The sequence below is a fragment of the Vulpes vulpes genome, chromosome 12 (assembly GCF_048418805.1).
Source record: "Vulpes vulpes isolate BD-2025 chromosome 12, VulVul3, whole genome shotgun sequence".
Lineage (NCBI taxonomy): Eukaryota > Metazoa > Chordata > Mammalia > Carnivora > Canidae > Vulpes > Vulpes vulpes.
In genome coordinates, this window is record NC_132791.1 from 100,720,181 (window position 1) to 100,742,580 (window position 22,400).

Below are 22,400 nucleotides of genomic sequence, written 5' to 3' on the forward strand. Positions count from 1 at the left end.
AGTATGTATCCAACCCACCCTGCTGTACTCTGTAGAATGATAGTATATTCTGAAAAGCTGAAAGAGCTTGTATCAATGTATAGTTATTTTAGTTACAGCATAAGTGTGTATGTTAAGGCAAGAAAATATTGTTAATAATTTAACAAAAACTTACAAATTGATAGGAAGGAGAGGCTCAAGGCATTTCCTAGAACTAGTTCATTTTTAAAATAGTAGCTTCTTTTTTTCTTACTTTTTTAGAGGAGAGCGGAGCAAAGGGAGAGGGAGAGAATCTTAAGCAGGCTCTATACCCAATGTGGAGCCTGACATGGGGCTTGATCTCACAGTCCTATGATTATGACCTGTGCCAAATCAAGAGTTGGATGCTTAACTGACTGAGCCATGCAGGTGCCCCTTAAAATAGTAGTTTTTTTTTTTTTTTAAGATTTATTTATTTGAGGTGGGGGGAGAGGGGGCAGAAGGAGAGAATCTTCAGGCAGACTCCCTGACAAGCATGGAGCCTAACATGGCTGGATCCCATGACCCATGAGATCATGACCTGAGCTGAAACCAAGAGTTGGATGCTCAACCGACAGAGCTTCCATGGTGCCCCAATAGTAGCTTCTGAAGTTTTAGAAATGTATATTAACAGACATTTTAGGGTGTGGGAGTAATGTTTTGTGAGAGCTGGGAAGCAGAAGTGGGGGCACTTACTTTTGCAGGGTGTGCACAAAAGGGGAGATATGTCTCCATGTTTCTCTTTCCTCATCTATAAGGCACTGTAACCAGAGAAGACTGAGTAGGGGAAGAAACTGGCAATGGGAAGGAGTCAGAGAAAAGGGACAAAAGAAGGTTATATGCTTGAAAGTTAAGAGCCTGGAACCTTTGTAGATGGCGATTTTCTTTAAAAAGCAGAACTTAAAGATTTACTTACCAAAGTGAAACTATAAAATAAAAAGGAGCTAGTATCTAATTTTTTTTCCTTAAATGCCCTACAGATTGTTTTCTTAAAATTTTGTTATTGAGGTCAGAAATCTCCTCTTTGAGAGGCATCACTAAATTTGTTTTGTTATTATTTGTTGGACTGTTTTTCTCCTCCTTGGACCATGGGTTTCCTAAGGCAGAGCTTTCTCTGTTGCTCTTCTATATATCCTAGGTGTAGTAGTTTGCTTGGGCTCCCATAATAAAGTACCAGTAATAAAGTATTCAAACTTGGTAGTGTGAATACCAGAAACTTATTATCTCACAGTCCTAGAGGCTAGAAGTCCAAAATGAAGGTATTAGCTGGATTAATTCCTTCTAAGAATCTGCTCTAGGCTTCTTTCCTTGGCTTGTAGATGGTTGTCTTTCCATGTGTCTCTTCACACAGTCTTCATTCCTTGCATGTGTCTAAATTTCTCTTTTCCTTGTCATATTGGAATAACTTGATCATCCCTGTACAGACAGATCCTCTCCCTATATAATCACATTCAGGGGTGCTGGAGTGTTGGAACTTTAACATATGAATGACTTTTGGGGTAGCACAATTCAGCCCATAATACTACATGCTAGCACAATGCCTGACATGCAAAGGGCATCCAGAAATGTTTACCTGTTGTAGCTATTCTCATAGTCTAGCTGACGTCCTTCCTTGAATTTCATTGGGATGGGTCTTGGTTTCAAGGGTACCCTTTCCAGCAAATAAAATGAGTTACTTAGAAAGTCGTGGTAGTATATACAGTGCCTGTAATTCATGAGTTTATGAATTTCAAGAATTCATTGTATAATCTGAAAATAATGATAACTTTACTTCTTGTCTTAGTCCGATTAGACAGCTGTAACAATAATACCACAGACTAGGTAGCTTATAAATGGCAGAAATTGGTCCAGTATATTTAGTGTCTGGTGAAGACTTGCTTCCAGGTTCATGACAGTACCATCTTGCTGTGGACTCACTTGGAGGAAGGGGCCAGGAATCTCTCTGGGGGCTGCTGCTGATTAAGAGCCTTAATCCCATTCATGAGGACCTCATGACCTAACACCTCCAAAGTCCCCACCTCTTAATCCCTCACCCTGGGAACTGAGTTTGAACAGTGGGAATTTTAAGGGATACAACCATTCTGTCTATGGCATTCCACTCCTTGCTTTTCAGTTTACTCTTCCAAATGCGTAATAGTAAGAGGGACTGATGATGTCTTTTACAAGTAAATATATAGCTCAATTTTTATTAGCCATTTAAATCAATATGGATGAAGTTTTGTTTTTTAAGTTTTATATTTTGAAGACAACTTTAGTAATTCTGGATGTTCGTGGCACCAAGTAAGTATTTAGCAGATGTTTATAATTATTTTATGTTTTTATTCCTTTGTAAGTGCTCTTTTTTCAGATATTATTTTGTCAGTGAATTTGGTTTCCTGATCAACAAAAAGTGGAGCATTTGCTTTTTTTGAGCTACTGTTATACAGTGACATACCTCAAATACAATATTTAATTTTTCTTTTCATGATAAGTGTTGTCTTTCAGATGATACATTGCTTGGGGGAGGAGTCTTCTTGTTTTTCTCTTTTCTCAGAGCTTACTTTTCCGTTGTGTAAATATGTACTGAATGAAGCCATTTAACTTATGAGTCTGTTTACTCTAGAGCTTGAATTTATTTATTTTATTTAATTTTTTAAAACAATTTTATTTATTTATTCATGACCAACACAGAGAGAGAGAGGCAGAGACACATGGCCCGAAGGAGAAGCAAACTCCATACAGGGAGCCTGACGTGGGACTTGATCCCGGGTCTCCAGGATCACACCCTGGGCTGAAGGCAGCACTAAACCACTGGGCCACTGGGACTACCCTAGAGCTTGAATATAATATCTAACCTCTTAATCTCATTCAAATGTGTCTAAGATACTTTTTAAAGTTTATGATTATAACTCAATTATAAATATAAGTAGAAAAATTGATTTTTTTAAAGGTATGTATTACTTTCCTGATTACTGTCAGAAAAGTTTCCCAGTGACATACTGTTACATCAAGATGGAGTAGCCCCATTCTTTCTAGGTTTTCTATTAGAATGGCTAAAATAAAAAGTGGTGACAACACTGAATGCTGTCAGTGATATGGAGAAACTGATACATAGCTTATAGGACTGTAAAATGGTACAGGCACTAAGGAAAAGCTTGGCAGTTTCTTAGAAGACTAAACATGCAATTACTGTACAACCTGGCAATTGCCTTTGAACATATATCCCAGAGCATGAAAATTACATTCACATAAAACCCAGTATGTAATGTTCATAGCAGCTTTATTTGTAATAGTTAAAACTAGAAACAACACAAATGCTCTTTAGTGGGTGAATGCATAAACAAACTATGGTGCATCCATATTCTATATTACTCAGTAATAGAAAGTGTTGATACACAGAACAACTTGGATGAATGTCCAGGGATTTAGGCTGAGTAAAAAAAAGCTAGTCCTGAAGTGTCATATAGTATGATTCCATTTATGTATAATTCTTGAAATGATAAAATTACAAAAATGCAAAACTGATTCATTGCCAGAGGTTAAGAATTGGGGTGAGGAGGGTGGCTATTATGTGGCTTTAAAAAGGTAATGCAAGATGTCCTGTGGATATTTTTTTTTATTTGAAGGTATCAGAATCAGCATTCTGGTTGTGATGTTACACTATAGTTTTACAAAATGTTACCATTGAAGGAACTGAGTAAAGCATACAAGGGTTCTCCATTGTTTCTTATAACTGTATGGGAATCTACTATTACCTCAAAATAACACATTTAGTTAAAAGAGTTTTTCTGTTCAGTGTTTTTAAGCACATTACTGCTACCAGGGCTCCTATATGGCAAAGGAGGCACACAGAAGCATTCGTGTTGTACGTTAAGTATTGGTTTTGTGGGTTTTTTTTTTTTTTTGTCTTTTTCTTTTGGTTTCATTGAATATTCTAGGACATTATAATTCAATAATTAGTTCAAGGTTATTTTTTTGAGTTTTCATTTGTACTACAATCATTTTTCTTTTTTTAAATATATAACTTATCTCAATTACTGCTACTTCTGTTTCTTACAATTATTTTTAATGGATTTTATTTATTTATTCATGAGAGACACAGAGAGAGAGGCATGCAGGCTCCATGCAGGAAGCCCAATGTGGGACTTGATCCCAGGACCCCGGGATCATGACCTGAGCCAAGGACAGATCCTCAATTGCTGAGCCACACAGGGATCCCTTATAATTTGGTTTTAATTCAAAGAATCTTAGGTTGCACATAGAACTTTAGGCAGGAAGATTTGATATAAGATGTTACTTATGCTATCATCAGAGTTTTGTTATTTGTGACTTTGGCAAAGTAACATGCTTAAAATCTTATAAATAACCATCATATCAGTTGATTGTGTTTATATATTTTCTTTTTCTTTAACAGAAGCTACTGCATCTAAGAGTACCAGTGGACTGATAGATATAACATGGAGTTCCAGTGGAAGTGATCTGTCAGATGAGGATAAAACATGTCTTAAATCACAGAGAGATAATGGACATGGTTCTAGAATAGACAGGCTTTGTAACAGGAAGAGGAATATTTTATGTCCAGAAGATGGGGCCAGTGAAGGTAAATTGATAATTTGGTAAGAAGTCTTCTTTCTGTTATATATTGGGTTCAGTATTGGAAAAAACTTCATTCCTTTTCTAACACTTAGTATTAGTGATGACCATACTGAATTATCATGTAGTTTCACCATATCTGGAATAGAAGTAATAGTGCCAAAGACCATGAGGGACAGAGGAGAAACTGAATGGGCTGTAGTCAGAAACAGAGAAAAACCATTAAAGACTCTTAACTCTGGGAAAGAAATTGAAGGTCACTAGAGGGGAGATGGGGGGGGGATGGGTAACGAGCATTAAGGTAGGAACATGATGTGATGAGCACTGGGTGTTATATGCACCTGATGAATTATTGAACACAACTTGTGAAACTGATGATGTATTATTTGTCTGCTAATTGAATTTAAATATAAAAAATAGGATGAAAAAATTTGTATGTTATTTTATGAGTGGATAGTATGTTTTGTGAATTACATCTCATTAAGGCTGCTATTAAGAAAATGAAAACTGTCCGTGTCCTTCTGTATTAAAAGACACAGTTTTCAAAACTCTAAGAATGGAAAGGTGCTTTGAGCTAATTACTTTGAAATGGTTAATGAATTGTTGACTTCTCTTAAGCAAGTTGACTGTTAGGTAACAAATGATCCCTTGGAGTATATCTCTAATCATGTGTGTAACTGCTGGCTTATCTTTCTTTTCTCTCTTCCTTTTCCTTCTCCTCCTCCCCTTGCTCCTTTTTACCTTTAATTACTGTTTATCAGTTTCTTGTTTTACCCCAGACCCTTGGCTGGATATTATGTATATTATTTCCTTTTATACATGCTACATCCTGTGAGCTGAGTACCCTCATTTTAGAGAAGGAAATTGGGACTCCGAGAAGTCAAATTGTTTGTCCAGAGTCACATAGTTAATAAGTATGCCATTTAATATTTATAGTCAGGGTTGTCTAATCTCAATGTTGTGTGCTTCTACGCTCTTCTGGTGCTTAACAGACTTGGCTTCTTATCATAATTACCAGGTGAGTTTTAAACACAATATGCCCAGACCTCCTTCCAGCTGTATTGGATTAGTCTGTGGAGAGTAAGGCCCAGACTTAGGATTGAGAGGGAAGAGCCCTGAGTTAAAATTGTCAGAATCTTTTCTCCTTAAAAAAAAAAAAAAAAAAAAAAAAAATTCCCCTTCCATTTGTCTTTTACATAACTTTGAGAAATCTTCTTAACTTTTTGGAGACTCAATTTTTTCATCTATAAAATACAAATTTTACTCTAACGGGGATTGTCTTGCCTGCTTCATAAAATTATTGTGAACAAGAAAGGTCTTACTAGTTTGGGTTGTAATATATCATTTTATACCACTCAGCAATTCCAGTATAAGAGTTATTCATCTATGGGCTTCTCTAGGGTAGAAACAGTGTTCTGTATTATCTCCTGTATTTTTTTGTTTTGATGTTGTTAGATTGTAAGTGTCTAGATGTGTCCAGGGTGCAGTAGGCCCTCAGTAGGCACTGATTTTACTGAATGAATGAGGAATGAATGAATAAATGGTACAAAAATACAGTAGCTCCTGGGGCACTTGCATTCCTCGGAACTCGGCCTCTCCATGGCTTTCTGCTGTCATGCTTCAGCAACTTGGAGAGTTTCTTTTTGTGTCCCATTGCCTGGCTTCCGTGAGTACATGTGTTGTTACATGTGGTATTCCCCGGCCATTCCCTAATGGTTAGAGTGGCTCCTGCAGTTATTTTACTGCCATTATGCATCTGCTTCTCTCAGACTGGTCTGACCTCCAGTCTTTTATAATCACTATAGTGGACTTTTATCTTCTGGAACAACAGTATCAGATTAAAGACTTATTCCATACTTGTACCTTTAGTTTTTTTTCTTTTTTTTTTATTTTGAATTCCCTTTCAGGTATTAAAGCTAGTAAGTTATTTCATTTTTAATATTACTTCTATCTGGAAATAAGATTGTTGCTATTAGACCTCTGAAATAGGGCCAAGATGTCTTATTAGCCCTCTGAGTTGCTGAAGTAGCTGTGAGGGAATACTTGGGCTTTGGACTGTGTGAGAGGTTTATGTTATATGCCTCAGAGATTAACTTATACTTAATAACTACTTTATTTCTTTAAACATAGATTAAATTTGGTTGACATATGAAAATAATTAAATTTCCAAATTAAATTTTGTAAAAGTAGCACCTAGATAACAATGCTTACAAAGTACACTAAAAACTAAATTTACTTTTTTTTTTTTGACGAGGAATCTGTAAAAAAAAGTTTTAGGTGAAAATCCTTTAAGAAGTCTGTTAATAGGAGACTGTATAAGTAAACTGTGGGTCAGCTATGCAGTGGAATACTATGTTGTAGAAAAGAATAAGGATGCTCCCTGTTACTGATAAGGAAAACCTTTGTTAAGTACAAAAAGATTAAAGTGTGTCAGAAAGGAAGAAAATTGTAGTATTTTATTTGCTTGAAGTTGCTGGAAAAGCTCAAGAAAGATGAGTTTCTATACAAGAACAACTAATAAAAATAATTACCTGAGAATTGGGATAGTGATGATAGGACAAACAGCATGGCTAGAGATGAAAGTAGGAATATAATTTTCACAGTCTTTTAATATATATTTTAAAAATCACTCAGCAACATGGAATTTTTTAACTATTGAGAGTAAAGAAAACAGATTAAAAATATTATGGATAAATAAAATTGTTTAAAATTGTATTTTTTAGATGAACTACAGTTTATTGACTGGGAGATTGACAGTGACAGGGAAGATGCTAGTGAGTATTATGAATTTGAAGACAGTGAGAGTGTTGGGGAAATATCAGACTGTGCTTCTTGTTCAAGCAATCATTCTTCGACTAGTCAAGAGAGGCTCTCTGAGCTTCTGAAGGTAAGAACTCATTGTCTCAAAATTTTTCATTCTGTTGATGACATTTGTTAATCGTGGCTTTTTGGTGTTGCATTTTAAACTCCTTTTTCCAGGGTAGTCACTTTTGACTCTTAGTGATTCTTTCATTCTTTACTTCCTTGTCTTTAAGTAACATGCTTATATAATATACTTCTGAAATATGGGTAACTAACTCCTCACCCACTCCCTCCAGCTGCTATACATTGGACTTTTCCCATTCCTCCATTTTCCAAGAACACATGTATCATGGTTTGGTTAGATTAATATTCAACATTGCATAATATTTACAACCAAGGCAAATATTAATTATTATGATTATTTTTCCTTCATAACTTTTCATTTTCTTTGGAGTTAGTGACTTTGGGTTTTTGTTTGCCTAACTTTATTTATTATTAATAAAACTAAGTTTTTGCCATTGTTTATCTCTCCAGTTAAGGCTTTTCAGGCATTTCAGCAGTTTTGTCTTTTTGGAGAACTTGTTCCCACAACTTCCAGCTGCTTTCATTTGAACTCTCTTCTCTGCTTTGAGGATGTAGCCACCCTTAGGTCTCTCTTCACCATCTCTCTCCACCATCTTCCTAGTAATTTACTTCACTTTTCTCCAGTTTGGAGCAACTTTATCCTGGATTCCATGTCTTTTTCTTTCTTGGTTTTTACTCTCAATATGATTGAGCATATCTTCTAGTAGGTTTGTTTGTTTGTTTGTTTCTTTCCTTTTTTAAAGATTTTATTTATTCATGAGAGACACAGAGAGATAGAGAGGCAGAGACACAGGCAGAGGGAGAAGCAGGCTCCATGCAGGGAGCCTGAGACAGAACTTGATCCAAGGATCCCGGGATCATGCCCTGGGCTGAAGGCAGACACTTAACCAGTGAACCACCGAGGTGCCCCTTCTAATAAGTTTCAAGAGAGGATTTATGGAAGATAAATGGCATGTCAGAAGATGCATTTATCACACTTTGATAATTGACAATTTAGACAATTGGCTAATTGGTTGACAATTAGGTAGAATGTTTGGTTGGAAATAATTTTTCTTAAGAATTTTGAAGGCATTATTTCATTGTCTTCTAGTTCCAGAATTGCTGTCAAGAAGCCTGAAGCTATTCTCACTCATTCTTGATTTTTTTTTTTTTAAGACTTATTTACTTATTTGAGAGATGTGGGGGAAGGAGCAGAAGGAGAGGGAGAAAGGCAATTCCAAACAGACTCCTTGCTGAACACAGAGCTCAGTCCCAGGAACCTGACATCATGATATGAGTTGAAATCAAGGGTCAGTTGCTCAACTCGCTGAATCATCCAGGAACCCCTCTTATTCTTGATTTTTTAATATTTTCTCTGTATCGCTTCTTTTAAGCAGTGCGATTGTGATATGTCTACATGTAGTTTTTCTGCTTGGAGCTTATCAGGCTTTTTTAATATGTAGTGAATCAGGAATCCCCAAGGGGTCCACGCCTAGGTTTGATAACTCGCTGGTAGGACTCCCAGAACTTAATGTACACATGGCTATGATTTATTATAGTGAAATAATACAAAGCAAATCAGCAGTCTTTCAAGAGTCCTATTCCAGTGGAGTCACACAGGATATGCTTAATTGCTTTAGCAGTGAGCTTTAACAACATCTGTAAAGTGTTGTCTGCCAGGGGAGCTCATTGGTGACTCAGTGACCAGAGTTTTTATTGGGGGAGAACGAGGAAGCTGAAAAAAAAAAAGGAAACAGGTAATGGATCACAAAGATGTAGGAAGATCAGTGACTTATTAAACTGTTATAACATTTGTATCATAGGAATTCCAAGAGACGTAGGGAGGAAAAAAAGTGGCAGAAGGTTTATTTAAACAAATTGTAGCTAAAAACTTTCCTAACCTGGGGAAAGGCACAGACATCAAAATCTAAGAAGCACAGAGATATCCCATTAAATTCAAGAACAGCTGACTATCACCAAGGCATATCATAGTCAAATTCACAAAACAGACAAGGAAAGATTCCTTGAAAGTAGCAAGAAAAGTCCTTAATTTACAAGGGAGACAGATCAGGTTCACAGCAGATTTGTCCACTGAAACCTTGCAGGCCAGAAAGGAGTTGGAGGATATATTCAATGTAATGAGTGGGAAAAATATGCAGCCAGGAATTATTTATCCAGCAAGGTTCTGATTCAGAATAGAAGCAGAGATAAAGAGTTTTCTAGAAAAACAAAAAATAAAGGAGTTTGTGACCACTAAACCATTCCTGAGGAAAATGTTACAGAGTACTCTTTTTGAGTGGAGGGAAAAAAAAAGACCAAAAGGAACAAAGACCAAAAAGGATCAGAGAACATCACCAGAATCATCAACCGGTCAGGTGAATGCTGCTGAATTCATATCTTTCAAAAATCACTTTGAATGTATATGGGCTAAATGCACTAATCAAAAGACATAAGATATCAGAATGGATTAAAAAACAAGATCCGTCTATATGCTGCCTATAAGAAACTCACTCATTTTAGACCTAAAGAATCTGCAGATTGGGGATCCCTGGGTCGTGCAGCGGTTTGGCGCCTGCCTTTGGCCCAGGGTGCGATATTGGAGACCCAGGATCAAATCCCACGTCGGGCTCCCGGTGCATGGAGCCTGCTTCTCCCTCTGCCTCCCTCCCTCTGTGTCTCTGCCTCTCTCTCTCTCTCTCTCTGTGACTATCATAAATAAATAAAAATTAAAAAAAAAAAAAGAATCTGCAGATTGAAGTGAGGAGAACCATCTATCATGCTAATAGACTTCAAAAGAAAGCCAGAGTAGCCATACTTATATTAGACAAACTAGGTTTCTTTAAAAAGATTTTATTTATTTGAGAGAGATAGACAAAGATAGCGAGAGAGAGAGTGTGAGCAAGAAGGAGAGGGAGAAGCAGGTTCCCCACTGAGCAGGGAGCCTGACATGAGGCTGGATCCCAGGACCCTGGGACCATGACCTGAGCCAAAGGTGAATGCATAACTGACTGAACCATCCAGGTGCTAGATTTTTAAAACAAAGACTGTAACAAGAGATGAAGAGCCTTATAATTAAGGGGTCTCTCCATCAAGAAGATCTATAATTGTAAATATTCATGCCCCCAAGTTGGGAGCATGCTAATTTATAAATCAATTAATACTAAACAAAGAAACTCAGGAATAATAAAGTAATAGTGAGGACTTTAACATGCCACTTACAGCAATAGACAGATCATCTAAGCAGAAGATCAACAAGGAAACAAGGGCTAGAACAACACACTGGACCAGATAGATTTAACATGTATATTCATAACATTTCATCCTGAAGCATCAGAGTACACATTCTTTTTGAGTGCACATGGAAAATTCTCCAGAAAAGATCACATACTGGGTCACAAGGTGGAAAAAGATTGAGATCATACCATGCATCTTTTCTTTCTTTTTTTTTTTTAAACAAGTAGAAAAAGATTGAGATCATACCATGCATCTTTTTTTTTTTTTTTTAAGATTTTTTTCATTTATTCATGAAACAGAGAGAGAGAGAGAGAGGCAGAGACATAGGCAAAGGGAGAAGCAGGCTCCACGTAGAGAGCCTGATGTGGGACTCGATCCTGTGACCCCAGGATCACTCCCTAGGTGGAAGGCAGACATTCAACCGCTGAGCCACCAGGCGTCCCCTCATGCATATTTTCATACCACAATGCTCTGAAACTTGAAGTCAGCCATAAGGAAAAATTTGGAAAGACCAGAAATACATGGAGGTTAAAGAGCATCCTACTAAATGATGAATGAGTTAACCAGGAAATTAAGAAATAAAAAATAGGGGATCCCTGGGTGGCGCAGCGGTTTGGCGCCTGCCTTTGGCCCAGGGCGCGATCCCGGAGACCCGGGATCGAATCCCACGTCGGGCTCCCGGTGCATGGAGCCTGCTTCTCCCTCTGCCTGTGTCTCTGCCTCTCTCTCTATCTCTCTGTGACTATCATAAATAAATAAAAATTAAAAAAAAAATTAAAAAAAAAAGAAATAAAAAATAGTACATGGAAGAAGATGAAAATGAAAACACAGCAGTCCAAAACCTTTGGGATGCAACAAAGGCAGTTTTAAATTGCACTACAGCCCCACCTCAAGAAGCAAGAAAATTCTCAAATAGACAACCTAACCTTACACCTAAAAGAGCTGGAAAAGAAACAACAAATGAAACCTACAGTCAGCAGGAAGGAAATAATAAAGATGAGAGCAGAAATAAATGATATAGAAACAAAAAATCCAGTGGAACAGATAAAGAAACAAAAGTCCAGGGTCGGATGGATTCCCTGGGTAATTCTACCAGACATTTAAAGAAGAGTTAATCTCCATTCTCCTCAGACTGTTCCAGAAAATAGAAATGGGAGGAAAACTTCCAAACTTACTGTGTAAAGCCAGCATTACCTGGATCTCAAAACCAAAGATCCCACTAAAAAAGGATTACAGGCCAGTATCTCTGATGAACATAAATATAAAAAGTTTCAATAAAATACTAGCAAATTGAATTCAACAGTACTTTAAAAGAATTATTCACCGTAGTCAAGTGGGACTTATTCCTGGGGCTGCAGGCATGGTTTGACATCAACAAATCAATCAACATGATACATCACATTAATAAAAGAAAGGATAAAAACCATATGGTCCTGTCAATGGATGCAGAAAAAGCATTTGACAAAGTACAACATCCTTTCTTGATAAAAACCCTCAACAAAGTAGGGATAGATGGAACATACCTCAACATCATAAAGGTCACATATGAAAGACTCAACAGCTAGTATCCTCAGTGAGGAAAAACTAAGAGCCTTAACCCTATGGTCAGGAACAGAACAAAGATGTCCACTCTCAACATTACTATTTAACATAGTACTGGAGGTCTTAGCCTCAGCAGTCAGACAATAAAAAGAAAAGGCATCCACATTGGCAAGGAACAAGTCAAACTTTCACTGTTTATAGATGACATGATACTCTGTAGAAAACCTGAAAAACTCCACCAAAAAATTACCAGAACTCTTAAAGGAATTCAGTAAAGTCGCAGGATGTAAAATGAATGTGCAGAAATCGGTTGCATTTCTATACATCAGTAATGAAACAGTAGAAAAAGAAATCAAGGAACTAATCCCATTTGCAGTTGTGCTAAAAGATACCTAGCAATAAACCTAAACAAAGAGGGAAAAGATCAATACTCTGAAAGCTACAGAACACTTATGCAAGAAACTGAAGACACAAAGAAATGGAAAAAGATTCTATCTCATGGATTGGAAGAACATTATTAAAATGTCTGTACCATCCAAAGCAAGCTGTACTTTTAATGCTGTCACTATCACTACACCACCAATTTTTTTCACAGAGCAAGAACAAATCATCCTAAAATTTGTTTGGAACACAAAAGACCACAAAGCCATTGTGGAAAAAAAAGAAACAAAACTGGGATATTACGGTTCCGGATTTTAAGCTGCATTAGAAAGTTGTCATCAGGTAGTATGGTAGTGGCATAAAAACAGACACATAGATCAGTGGAACAGAAGAGAGAACCCAGAAATGGATTCACAACTCTGTGGTCAACTCCTCTTCAACAGAGCAATAGAGAATATCCCATGGAAAAAAGATAGTCTCTTCAACAAACTGTGTTGGGAAAATTGGACAGCCACACGTGGAAGAACGAAACTGGACTACTTTCTTATGCACAAAAATAAATCTAAAATGGATGAAAGATCTAAATGTGAGACAGGAAACCATCAAAATCATGGAGAACACAGGCAGCAATCTCTCTGACCTTGGCCATAGCAACTTGTTATTAGACACCTTGCCAGAGGCAAGGAAAACAAAAACAAAAATGAACTATTGGGATTTTGCATGATAGAAAGCTTCTGCACTGTGAAAGAAACAATCAACAAAACTAAAAGGCAGCCCATAGTATGGGGGAACGTATGGGAAAGAGGTAAAGCAAAAAAGAGAAGGAAACAAGCCATTAGTGATTTTTTTTTTTTTTTTTTTTGCCATTAGTGATTCTTAATGAGAGAGAACAAACTGAGGGTTGCTGGAGGGAGGTGGGTGGGGAATGAGCTAGATGGGTGATGGGTTATTAAAGAGGGCAATTGTGTGGTGAGCACTGGATGTTGTATGTAAGTGATGAATCACTGAATTCTACTCCAGAAACCAATATTGCACTACACATTAACTAAATTAAAAAAGAAAATGGGAAGAATGTTTCTTTAGACTGTTTCCAGAATGGTAGGAAGCTATTTTTACTGAATAACCTTGTATGCTATTTTGAATTTTGAATCCAGTACTTGCTTGGATTAAAAAATGCTTGGATTAAAAAATGTTTTTTAAAAGGACATTCTGTAGGGACACCTGGGTGGCTCAGCGGTTAAGTGCCTGCCTTGGGCTCAGGGCATGATCCTGCAGTCCTGGGATTGAGTCCCACATTCTGCAGGGAGCCTGCTTCTTCCTCTGCCTGTGTCTCTCTTCCTCTCTATGTCTCTCATGAATAAATAAATAAAATCTTAAAAAAAAATTTTGCAGTAGTATCCAGAATATATTAAGAGCTGTAACAAACCAGATAATGAATAGAAAAGGAAAACCGAAAGGCCTGTAAGCATGTGAAAAGATGCTCAGTCTCAGTAGTAGTATGGCGAGTGCAAATTAAAAATGAAATAAAACATATTCATGAGATTAATGAAACACTGAAAGGAAGGTGATAGTGCCCAATGTCAGGAATCTGTAGCAATAGGAATATTGCTGTTGGATATAAATTGGTTTAGCCATTTTCTAATTTGGTAAGCTCTTATAAAGCTGAAGTTATTCATAATTTATGAACCTGCAGTTGTGCTCTTAGATAAATATCCTTGAACTTTTCAAACTGGTTTATGACCCATTAGTGGGTAATTGATTCAGTGAGTTTTAAAAATATAGTGGAATCACTATAATGTAGTCAAACATTAGAATGTATTACTAGCAGTATTTTCATGCAATTTATATTCAGTTATGTTAGTATATGTGTGTTGAATTACATGACATATTTTTTACTGTTCTTAGGCAAAAATGTTTGAAAGCCACTGTTCAGAGGAATTTTCACACCTGTCTAGAGGAATATGTATACATGACTACTGTGACATTGTAAGAGAAATTTCTGGAAGTCAATATTATGTGATCACAGGCAAATTGTTTTGTATATAGTAGAGAGCTATAGTTACCATCATGAATAATATTGGGGAAGGAAGCCAGTTTGCCAAAGGATATGTACAATTTGATCCTGCATTATATGAAGTCTATAGTCATGCAAAGCAGTGGTACATATTGATAATCAACAATCTTGGAGGAGAGGAACTTTTTCTGTAGACACATTTTCCAAGTTGCTGTAGTGATGTCACTGTGCGTCATCATTCCCTGTAGTGCAGCTGTGGAAGTGTGCACGCAGATCTTCAGTTGCAAGGAACACAGTTGATAGATGGCCCCAAGTGCCATCCCTCAGGATCCATCATTTTCTTTGTATTAGGGCCATGTTACTGTTAGGCTGCACTGCAGCCTGAGACTCTTCCTACTCAATCCTCTTTCCTTCTTGTCCTCCTCATAGTTTTCAGACCTGCATCGTGGTTTTAAATCTCTCCTCGACTCCTACTTTCTCCCCTTTATCCTTTGCAGGTGCTTCCTTCAGGACTGATGTTTTGTAGCTGATGGTGTTTTTGGCATCTGCCCTCAGGAGACTAACTCATACCTGCACCCTCTGCTCAGTATCTTGCAGTCACTCTAGTGCTTCTTCTTAATACTTGTACTAATACCTTAACCTTTCTCTTTCGTTTATTCAACATTTCAGGTAGGTTGAAAATAGTAAAATCTGTGACATGTTGTTTTTGTTGACTTCTCTATATTCACAGTTTATTTGTGTGAATATGCACAGAAGCATGCCCTGAGAACACCTAGTAGTGGTGAGCAAGTGAGCCTGGGATGGGATAGCAGCCAATCAAGGGATAATTAATTAGCAGTTAACCCTGTGGGCACCTGGAGCTTAGCACTGCTGTAAAACTCTGGGAGCCTCAGAATTATCCATCAGAGGGACAGGGAAGGGGCTAGAAAGCTGGGTTATTTATATGTAGATCTCTTCATTCATTGATTATGGGCTGGTCCTTGGAATTTGGGTGATGGATATTTCCTAGTTCTTACAGACTGCGGCACAGGTGGGAAAAATGGCTTCTGGTAGCCAGAGAAATCCTTGAGGCAAAGAAATGGAAGTGCTAGAAATTGGAAACTGAAGATAGGGAAGGACATAGTGGAGGGTGTCAGCAGGGTCTGTTATAATCTTTAAAGGACCCATGTATACCGAATAAACGAAAGGGGGGAAGATTTATACTACAATTAGGAATTTAGTGAGTATTACTTAGCTCTCCAGAAGCAAACTCTCTCTTATCCTTTTATTACTGAATAATTGTTACTATTTTATGAATGAGATGCTATTTGTCTCTCATTTATGAATGTTTGTAGAAATATATGGTGTGTGGATACTTACTGTGTGGGAGAACCATACTTCTACTCAGTGGGAAACCTTGATTATAATATAGGTCTGTTTAGAATCCCTTGCCCAGACTGGCATGAGTGATGTTGGTGATGTAGGAAACAGTCTTGCCTGTGAGTATAATTTTGCCAGTTCTTTGGAGCAGAGTTCTGCTAGTGCTTATGTAAAGGCAACTGAACTCATAATAATAGCACATGCTAACATTACGAATTCTTCTTTGTTGTGGGGCATTCTTCTAAGCGCTGTGCTATGTACAGTAGCTTATTTAAACCTCATAATAGCTCTTATGAGGTGGGAGCTATTGTTATCATCCCTAATTTTCAGAGGATTCTAAGGCATTATGTAATTTTTCTTTGGTTATAAAGTAGTATGTGAGTGAACCAGGATTCTAACTCAGGTGCTCTGGTTTCTTTCTATCTGTCTATCTTTCTTTCTTTCTTTCTTTCTTTTCTTTCTTTCTTTTCTTTCTTTCTTTTCTTTCTTTCAAGATTTTATTTATTTATTCATGAGAGACACATAGAGAGAGAGGGGGGCAGAGACACAGGCAGAGGGAGAAGCAGGCTCCACACAGGGAGCCCGACGTGGGACTTGATCCCGGGACTCCAGGATTACACCCTGGGCCGAAGGCAGGTGCTAAACTGCTGAGCCACCCAGGGATCCTCAGGTGCTCTGGTTTCTAAGCTGTGGTCCTGGCCATTTTGTTATAGTGTCAATAATAGTAATAGCAATAATAATAACACAATAATCCTATGTTTTTACTATATGTCAGGCACTTTACTAAGTGCTGATCATGTCGGGTAAATGTTATTATTAACACCATTTTATAGAGGAGGGAATGGAGTTATAGCTAATAAGTGGCAGAATGAGATTCTAACTTGTAGAATCTGATCCTAAATTCTCTTAATTACTTAGGTTGTATTCCTTGGAGTATAACAGTTTAACTGCTATATATGCTCAACTACTTGGAGGAAAAGCATGATAGAAATCAAAGAGAATAGCAGTAGCTTCTCTTTGTAATGTTTTTTAGCACATTTAACCAATGTCATTGATTATTGATAACTACTCTCGGTATTGTTAGGTATGGCGGTCTGGGTTTTCACAGTTTATCTGTGTCTTCCTAGAACCGTTCCTGTAGAGGGCAGCAGAACACAGCAGTGATACTTCTCTTCATAATGTTTTTCAGGAAGTGGGAAGGAAGTTGGATTTAGATGAGCTTTGTTATGTAATTTTCATGTATTTTGTGTAGTGACTCATGTGCAGGTTAGCAGGCATAGTAAATATCAGATAACCTGTATAAGGTTCAGGTTTATCGTTGAAGTTGTGCAACAGAAGCTGGCTGGCACAAATGAAAAATCTCAAAGTAGTTCATGAAGTTTTAAGGAGAAAGCAAATGAGCTTTTCAAATTTGAAATATATATTTATTATGAAATCGATGTTCTCTTTTTATACTTAACAGTAGTAATAGAACAAATGATTCAGTATGTCATAGAAGATGAAATATGGAAGAGACTGAAAAAATAAGATAAGCAAAATTTTGTATTCTTACATGGGAGTGTATTGTATGTACCCTTTACAAAATGATCTTTAAAAATATTTCTAAATTTAATGAACATATTTGTAATTTTATTTTTATTCACTTGTTTATATTTATATAGAACTTTGAAAGTAATACATTTAATTTCACTTTTAATGAGTTTTAATGGTGATTTGGAATAAAGTGATGTGACTAAATATGTACTAATTGTAAATGTCTAGGAACTGCACATTGCGTACATTGTATATCGACTTGAAATAATTATGATCAAAAACACGTTTTAGAAACTGGCTCTCAAATATAATTATGTTATAAAAAAACTGACAAAATTTAATGTAGAGGGAAGTCTGGAGTTTTTAGTAATGACCCTTTGACTATATTTTAAAGATTTCATTATAGAAATATTGTACTTCAGAAGAAATCCATATTCTAGTTTATTCTCATAGTTAAAAAGGAAGGATGATAGAGGTTCTGTTGAAGAATGTATTTATTTTTTATTTTTTATTATAACTTGTGTATATACAAGGCATGCCTAGGAAATATTGCAGCTTCCATTACAGGTCACTACAGTAAAGCAAATATAATAAGAGTCAAATGAATATTTTGGTTTCCCAGGGCATGTAAAAGCTGTGTTTATACTATGCTGTAGTCTATTAAGTGTGCAATAGCATTATGTCAAACCAGTCTATTACCTTAATTAAAAACTACTTTATTTTTTTAAAGATGTTTATTTATTCGTGAGAGACACACAGAGAGAGGCAGAGACACAGGTGGAGGGAGAAGCAGGCTTCATGCAGGGAGCCCTATGTGGGACTCAAGGATCACAGCCTAAGCGAAGGCAGGTGCTCAACTGCTGAGCCACCCAGGCATCCCTAAAAAATACTTTATTGATAAAAAGTGCTAACCATCATCTGAGCTTTCAGTAACTAATAATTACTGATCACAGATCACTATAACAAATACAATAATAATGAAAAAGTTTGCAGTATTGCAAATTTGAAAAAATAGCAAGATGTGATCCAGAGACACAAAGTGAGCAAATACTGTTGGAAAAATGGTGCTGATAGGCTTGCTTGATGCAGGCTTGCCACAGACCTTCAATTTGCAAAAACGCAGTATTTGTGAAACTCAGTAAGGTGAAGTACAATAAACAAGGTAGTGCCTATATATATGATCTATATAGGATAGATGTATGATCTACATGTTCATGACCTCAGAGCATATTTTGATTTTTTTTCTCTTTATGAAAGCATGTGCCCATATGATTTATAGCATCTGCTTCAGAACTTAACACCCTTCTTTTTTCCAACGTCTCCTGTCTTAATTGTCTAAACTTTAGCTAATGAGATACCAGGGCAGGAGCTTTGTCAATTTCTTTTAGAATAAACGTTCCTTGTCTCACTGTCACCCTGTTAACCCATTTCCCTTCATATTCCTCTTTCTTTTCCTTCTTTTTGTTTCCCAAATAACTTTGATTTTTCTGATATAAGGAGTAGAATAGAAAAAGAACTGCTTTAGAAAATATTGTTACAACTATGTAATATTAAAAAGTCATGACATAAGTTATTACAAGTGTGACTTTTAGAGTCCTTTTTTTCTAATATTAAAAACAATCCTTTGGAGTTATGCTTTCACTAATGACAGAGTAGCATGTGTCAGACTACCCTTCTCACAAATAACAAGGACAAATTTGGGACACAATATAATAATGTATACAAATTGAAATACATGAGATATATTTTAATATGTTTGTATGGAAAAATATAGAAAATATAAAAATATTTGAAGGCATAGTGGAAGGACAACAGGCAAAAACTGGAGGATGTTGACATTTGGAAGATGAGAATGGCACAAGGTTGAGTTTTTCATTTTTCACAGATTTTTGCCTGAGGATAGGCCCCATCAGTGTTGTATAGAGTGGCTAAAACTTGTATAGAAATCATAGCACAGGGATCCCTGGGTGGCTCAGCGGTTTGGTGCCTGCCTTTGGCCCGGGGGCATGATCCTGGAGACCCGGGATGGGATGGAGTCCCATGTCGGGCTCTCTGCATGGAGCCTGCTTCTCCCTCTGCCTGTGTCTCTGCCTCTCTCTCTCTGAAATAAATAAATAAATAAATAAATAAATAAATAAATAAATAAATAAATAAATAAATAAATAAATAAAATAAAATAAAATAAAATAAAATAAAATAAATAAATAAAATCCTTAAAAAAAAGAGAGAGATCATAGCACAGATGTTGGGGTAGCTGTAGGAGCTCAAAAGTTAGAGAGTATAAAGTACAGCCATAGGAAAGTGCCCCATATTCTACATACAAATCATATAAGTTAAGAGAACTAAACATTTCAGTTGTTATCCACCACAGGGAAGAATTTGGAGAATGAGTAACAGCTAATTTTATGTCAGGAAAGCAAAAAATGTAAATATTCTTCAGAAGAGCATAATAGAATCCAGAGTCTAAAAAATGTATCATTCACAGGGACCAGGATAAAATCCACATTTATTAGACATACACACACACGCACACACACACACAGAGCCAGAAAAGTATGATTTACACTTAAGGTGAAAAAGCAGTAATTGAGATGGTCCCTGATATGACTTACATATTAGAATCAGTAGCTGTTATAACTGTATAGGGACATAAGGGAAAATATGCACATAATGAAGGCAAACACAAAAAATGGAACGAAATGAAGATTTTGTAATTAAATGTGCAGTACCTGAAATAAAAAAATCATTACATAGGATTACAGAAGATTGGGAAAGAAGTCAATGAACTTGATAGATCAGTAAAAAATTATTCAATCTGAAAAGTGAAAAAGGATTTTAGAAAATGAAGTTAGCCTCAGTGACTTGTAGGACAGTATCAAAAAATTCAACACATTTTTTTAAAAAAAGACTTTATTTATTTGAGAGAGTCAGGGAGGGAGAGCACAGAGCAAGAATGTGAGGGAGAAGCAGGCTTCCCACTGGGCAGAGAGCTTGGATGTGGGGCTTGACCCCAGGATCCTGGAACCATGACCCAAACTGAAGGCAGCCACTTGACTGAGCCACCCAGGTGGCCCCCAGCAACACATATTTAATGGAGTCCTTTAAGTATAAGAGAGGAGAAATTGGAGCAAAACTTTTTGGAGAAACAATGGTTAAAAATTACCCCAATTTGGTGGGAGGCATAAATTTACGTATTCAAGCTCAGTGAATTCCAAACAAAAAAGTACAAGAAAATCAGACTTAGGCACATCATAGTCAAGCAGTTGAAATGATAGAGTCTTGAGAGCACCTTGAGAACTGATACAATAAGTGATAACTGACTGCTTACCAGAAACATAGCAGGCTAGCAGGCTACAGAACTCCTTTACATTGCTGGAACAACAAATCAACCCAGAATTCTACTATCAGTGAAATAGTAGAATTCATTCTTCATTAAGAATGAAGACAAAAATCTTTTCAGATAAACAAGAATTAAAGGTTTCATTGCAGCAGATATGCATTACAGGAATGGTAATTGGAAAAGGACAAGCATTATATGGCCTCATTCGTTTGGGGAATATAAAAATTAGTGAAAGGGAATAAAGGGAAAGAGAAAATGAGTGAAAATATCAGTGAGGGTGACAAAACATGAGAGACACCTAACTCTAGGAAATGAACAAGGGGTAGTGGAAAGGGAGGTGGGCGGGGGCTTGGGGGTGACTGGGTGATGGGCACTGAGGGGGGCACTTGGCAGGATGAGGACTGGGTGTTATGCTAAATGTTGGCAAATTGAACTCCGATAAAAAAAAAAAAAGGAAGTTCTTCAGGCTGAAGGGAAGTAAAATCAGATCTTCAGGATAGAATATAGGACACTGCAATTGGTAATATGTGGATAAATAAAAAAAATCTCCTCCCCACCTATTAAAAAAAGTTAAACCTGACAATTTAAAGTAAAAATCATAACATTAATATGATCACATGGCATTTAAGTAATGAGGTAATAGGACAGCTATAGGATAAGGGATTGGTCTAGGTAGATAGAATTAGGTACCTTTCTAGGTTCTCATTTTATGTGAGTGGTATCATAGTAGCTCCAAGTCCACTGTGAAAAGTTAAAGGTGTATGTTATGATTCCTACAGCAAACACTAAAAAGAAAAGGACAAAGAAGTAGAGCTAAAAAACAATTAGAGAAAGTAGAATTTGAAATGTATTCAGAGAATATAAAAGGAGATGTAAAGGTAGTAATAGATGAATATAAACAGATGAGATGAAAAGAAGACAAATAGCAAGGGCGCCTGGGGGGCTCAGTGGGTTAAACCTCTGCCTTTGGCTCAGGATCCTGGGATCCAGCCCAAGGCAGGCTCCCTGCTTAGCGGGGAATCTGCTTCTTTCTCTGCTCTTCCCCTCCCCCCCCACTTCTGTGTCCTCTCTCTCAAATAAATAAAATCTTTTTTTAAAAAGAAAACAAATAGAAGTAGATTAACCTTATCAACTATTAAATGTAAATAAATGAAATATTTTCCTGAAAAAGTAGAGGTTGAGCTTGACACTTTGGTAAAATGCAAGACCTTTTAAAATTAATTAATTTATTTTAGAGATGCATTTTATTTTTTTTATTTTTAATTTTTTTATAAATTTATTTTTTATTGGTGTTCAATTTGCCAACATATAGAATAACACCCAGTGCTCATCCCGTCAAGTGCCCCCCTCAGTGCCCGTCACCCAGTCACCCCCACCCCCCCCACCTCCCCTTCCACCACCCCTGGTTCGTTTCCCAGAGGTAAGAGTCTCTCATGTTCTGTTTCCCTTTCTGATATTTCCCACTCATTTTTTCTCCTTTCCCCTTTATTCCCTTTCACTATTTTTTATATTCCCCAAATGAATGAGACCATATAATGTTGTCCTTTAGAGATGCATTTTAGA

At 36.7% G+C, this 22,400-nt stretch overlaps 1 protein-coding gene across 5 annotated transcripts in view; it reads left to right on the plus strand.

Moving 5' to 3' along the window:
• Window positions 1–22,400, plus strand: part of SPIDR (scaffold protein involved in DNA repair) — a 418,420-nt gene that overhangs the window by 14,021 nt on the left and 381,999 nt on the right. For all 5 annotated transcript variants that reach the window (XR_011995736.1, XR_011995737.1, XM_072729264.1 and 2 more), the window contains 2 exons: window positions 4,391–4,576; window positions 7,293–7,456. Coding sequence is in view for 2 of the 5 variants with exons in the window: in XM_072729264.1 (XP_072585365.1) it covers window positions 4,391–4,576; window positions 7,293–7,456 (350 nt within the window). In the remaining 3 variants the exon portion in view is untranslated. The remainder of the gene's footprint in view (window positions 1–4,390; window positions 4,577–7,292; window positions 7,457–22,400) is intronic.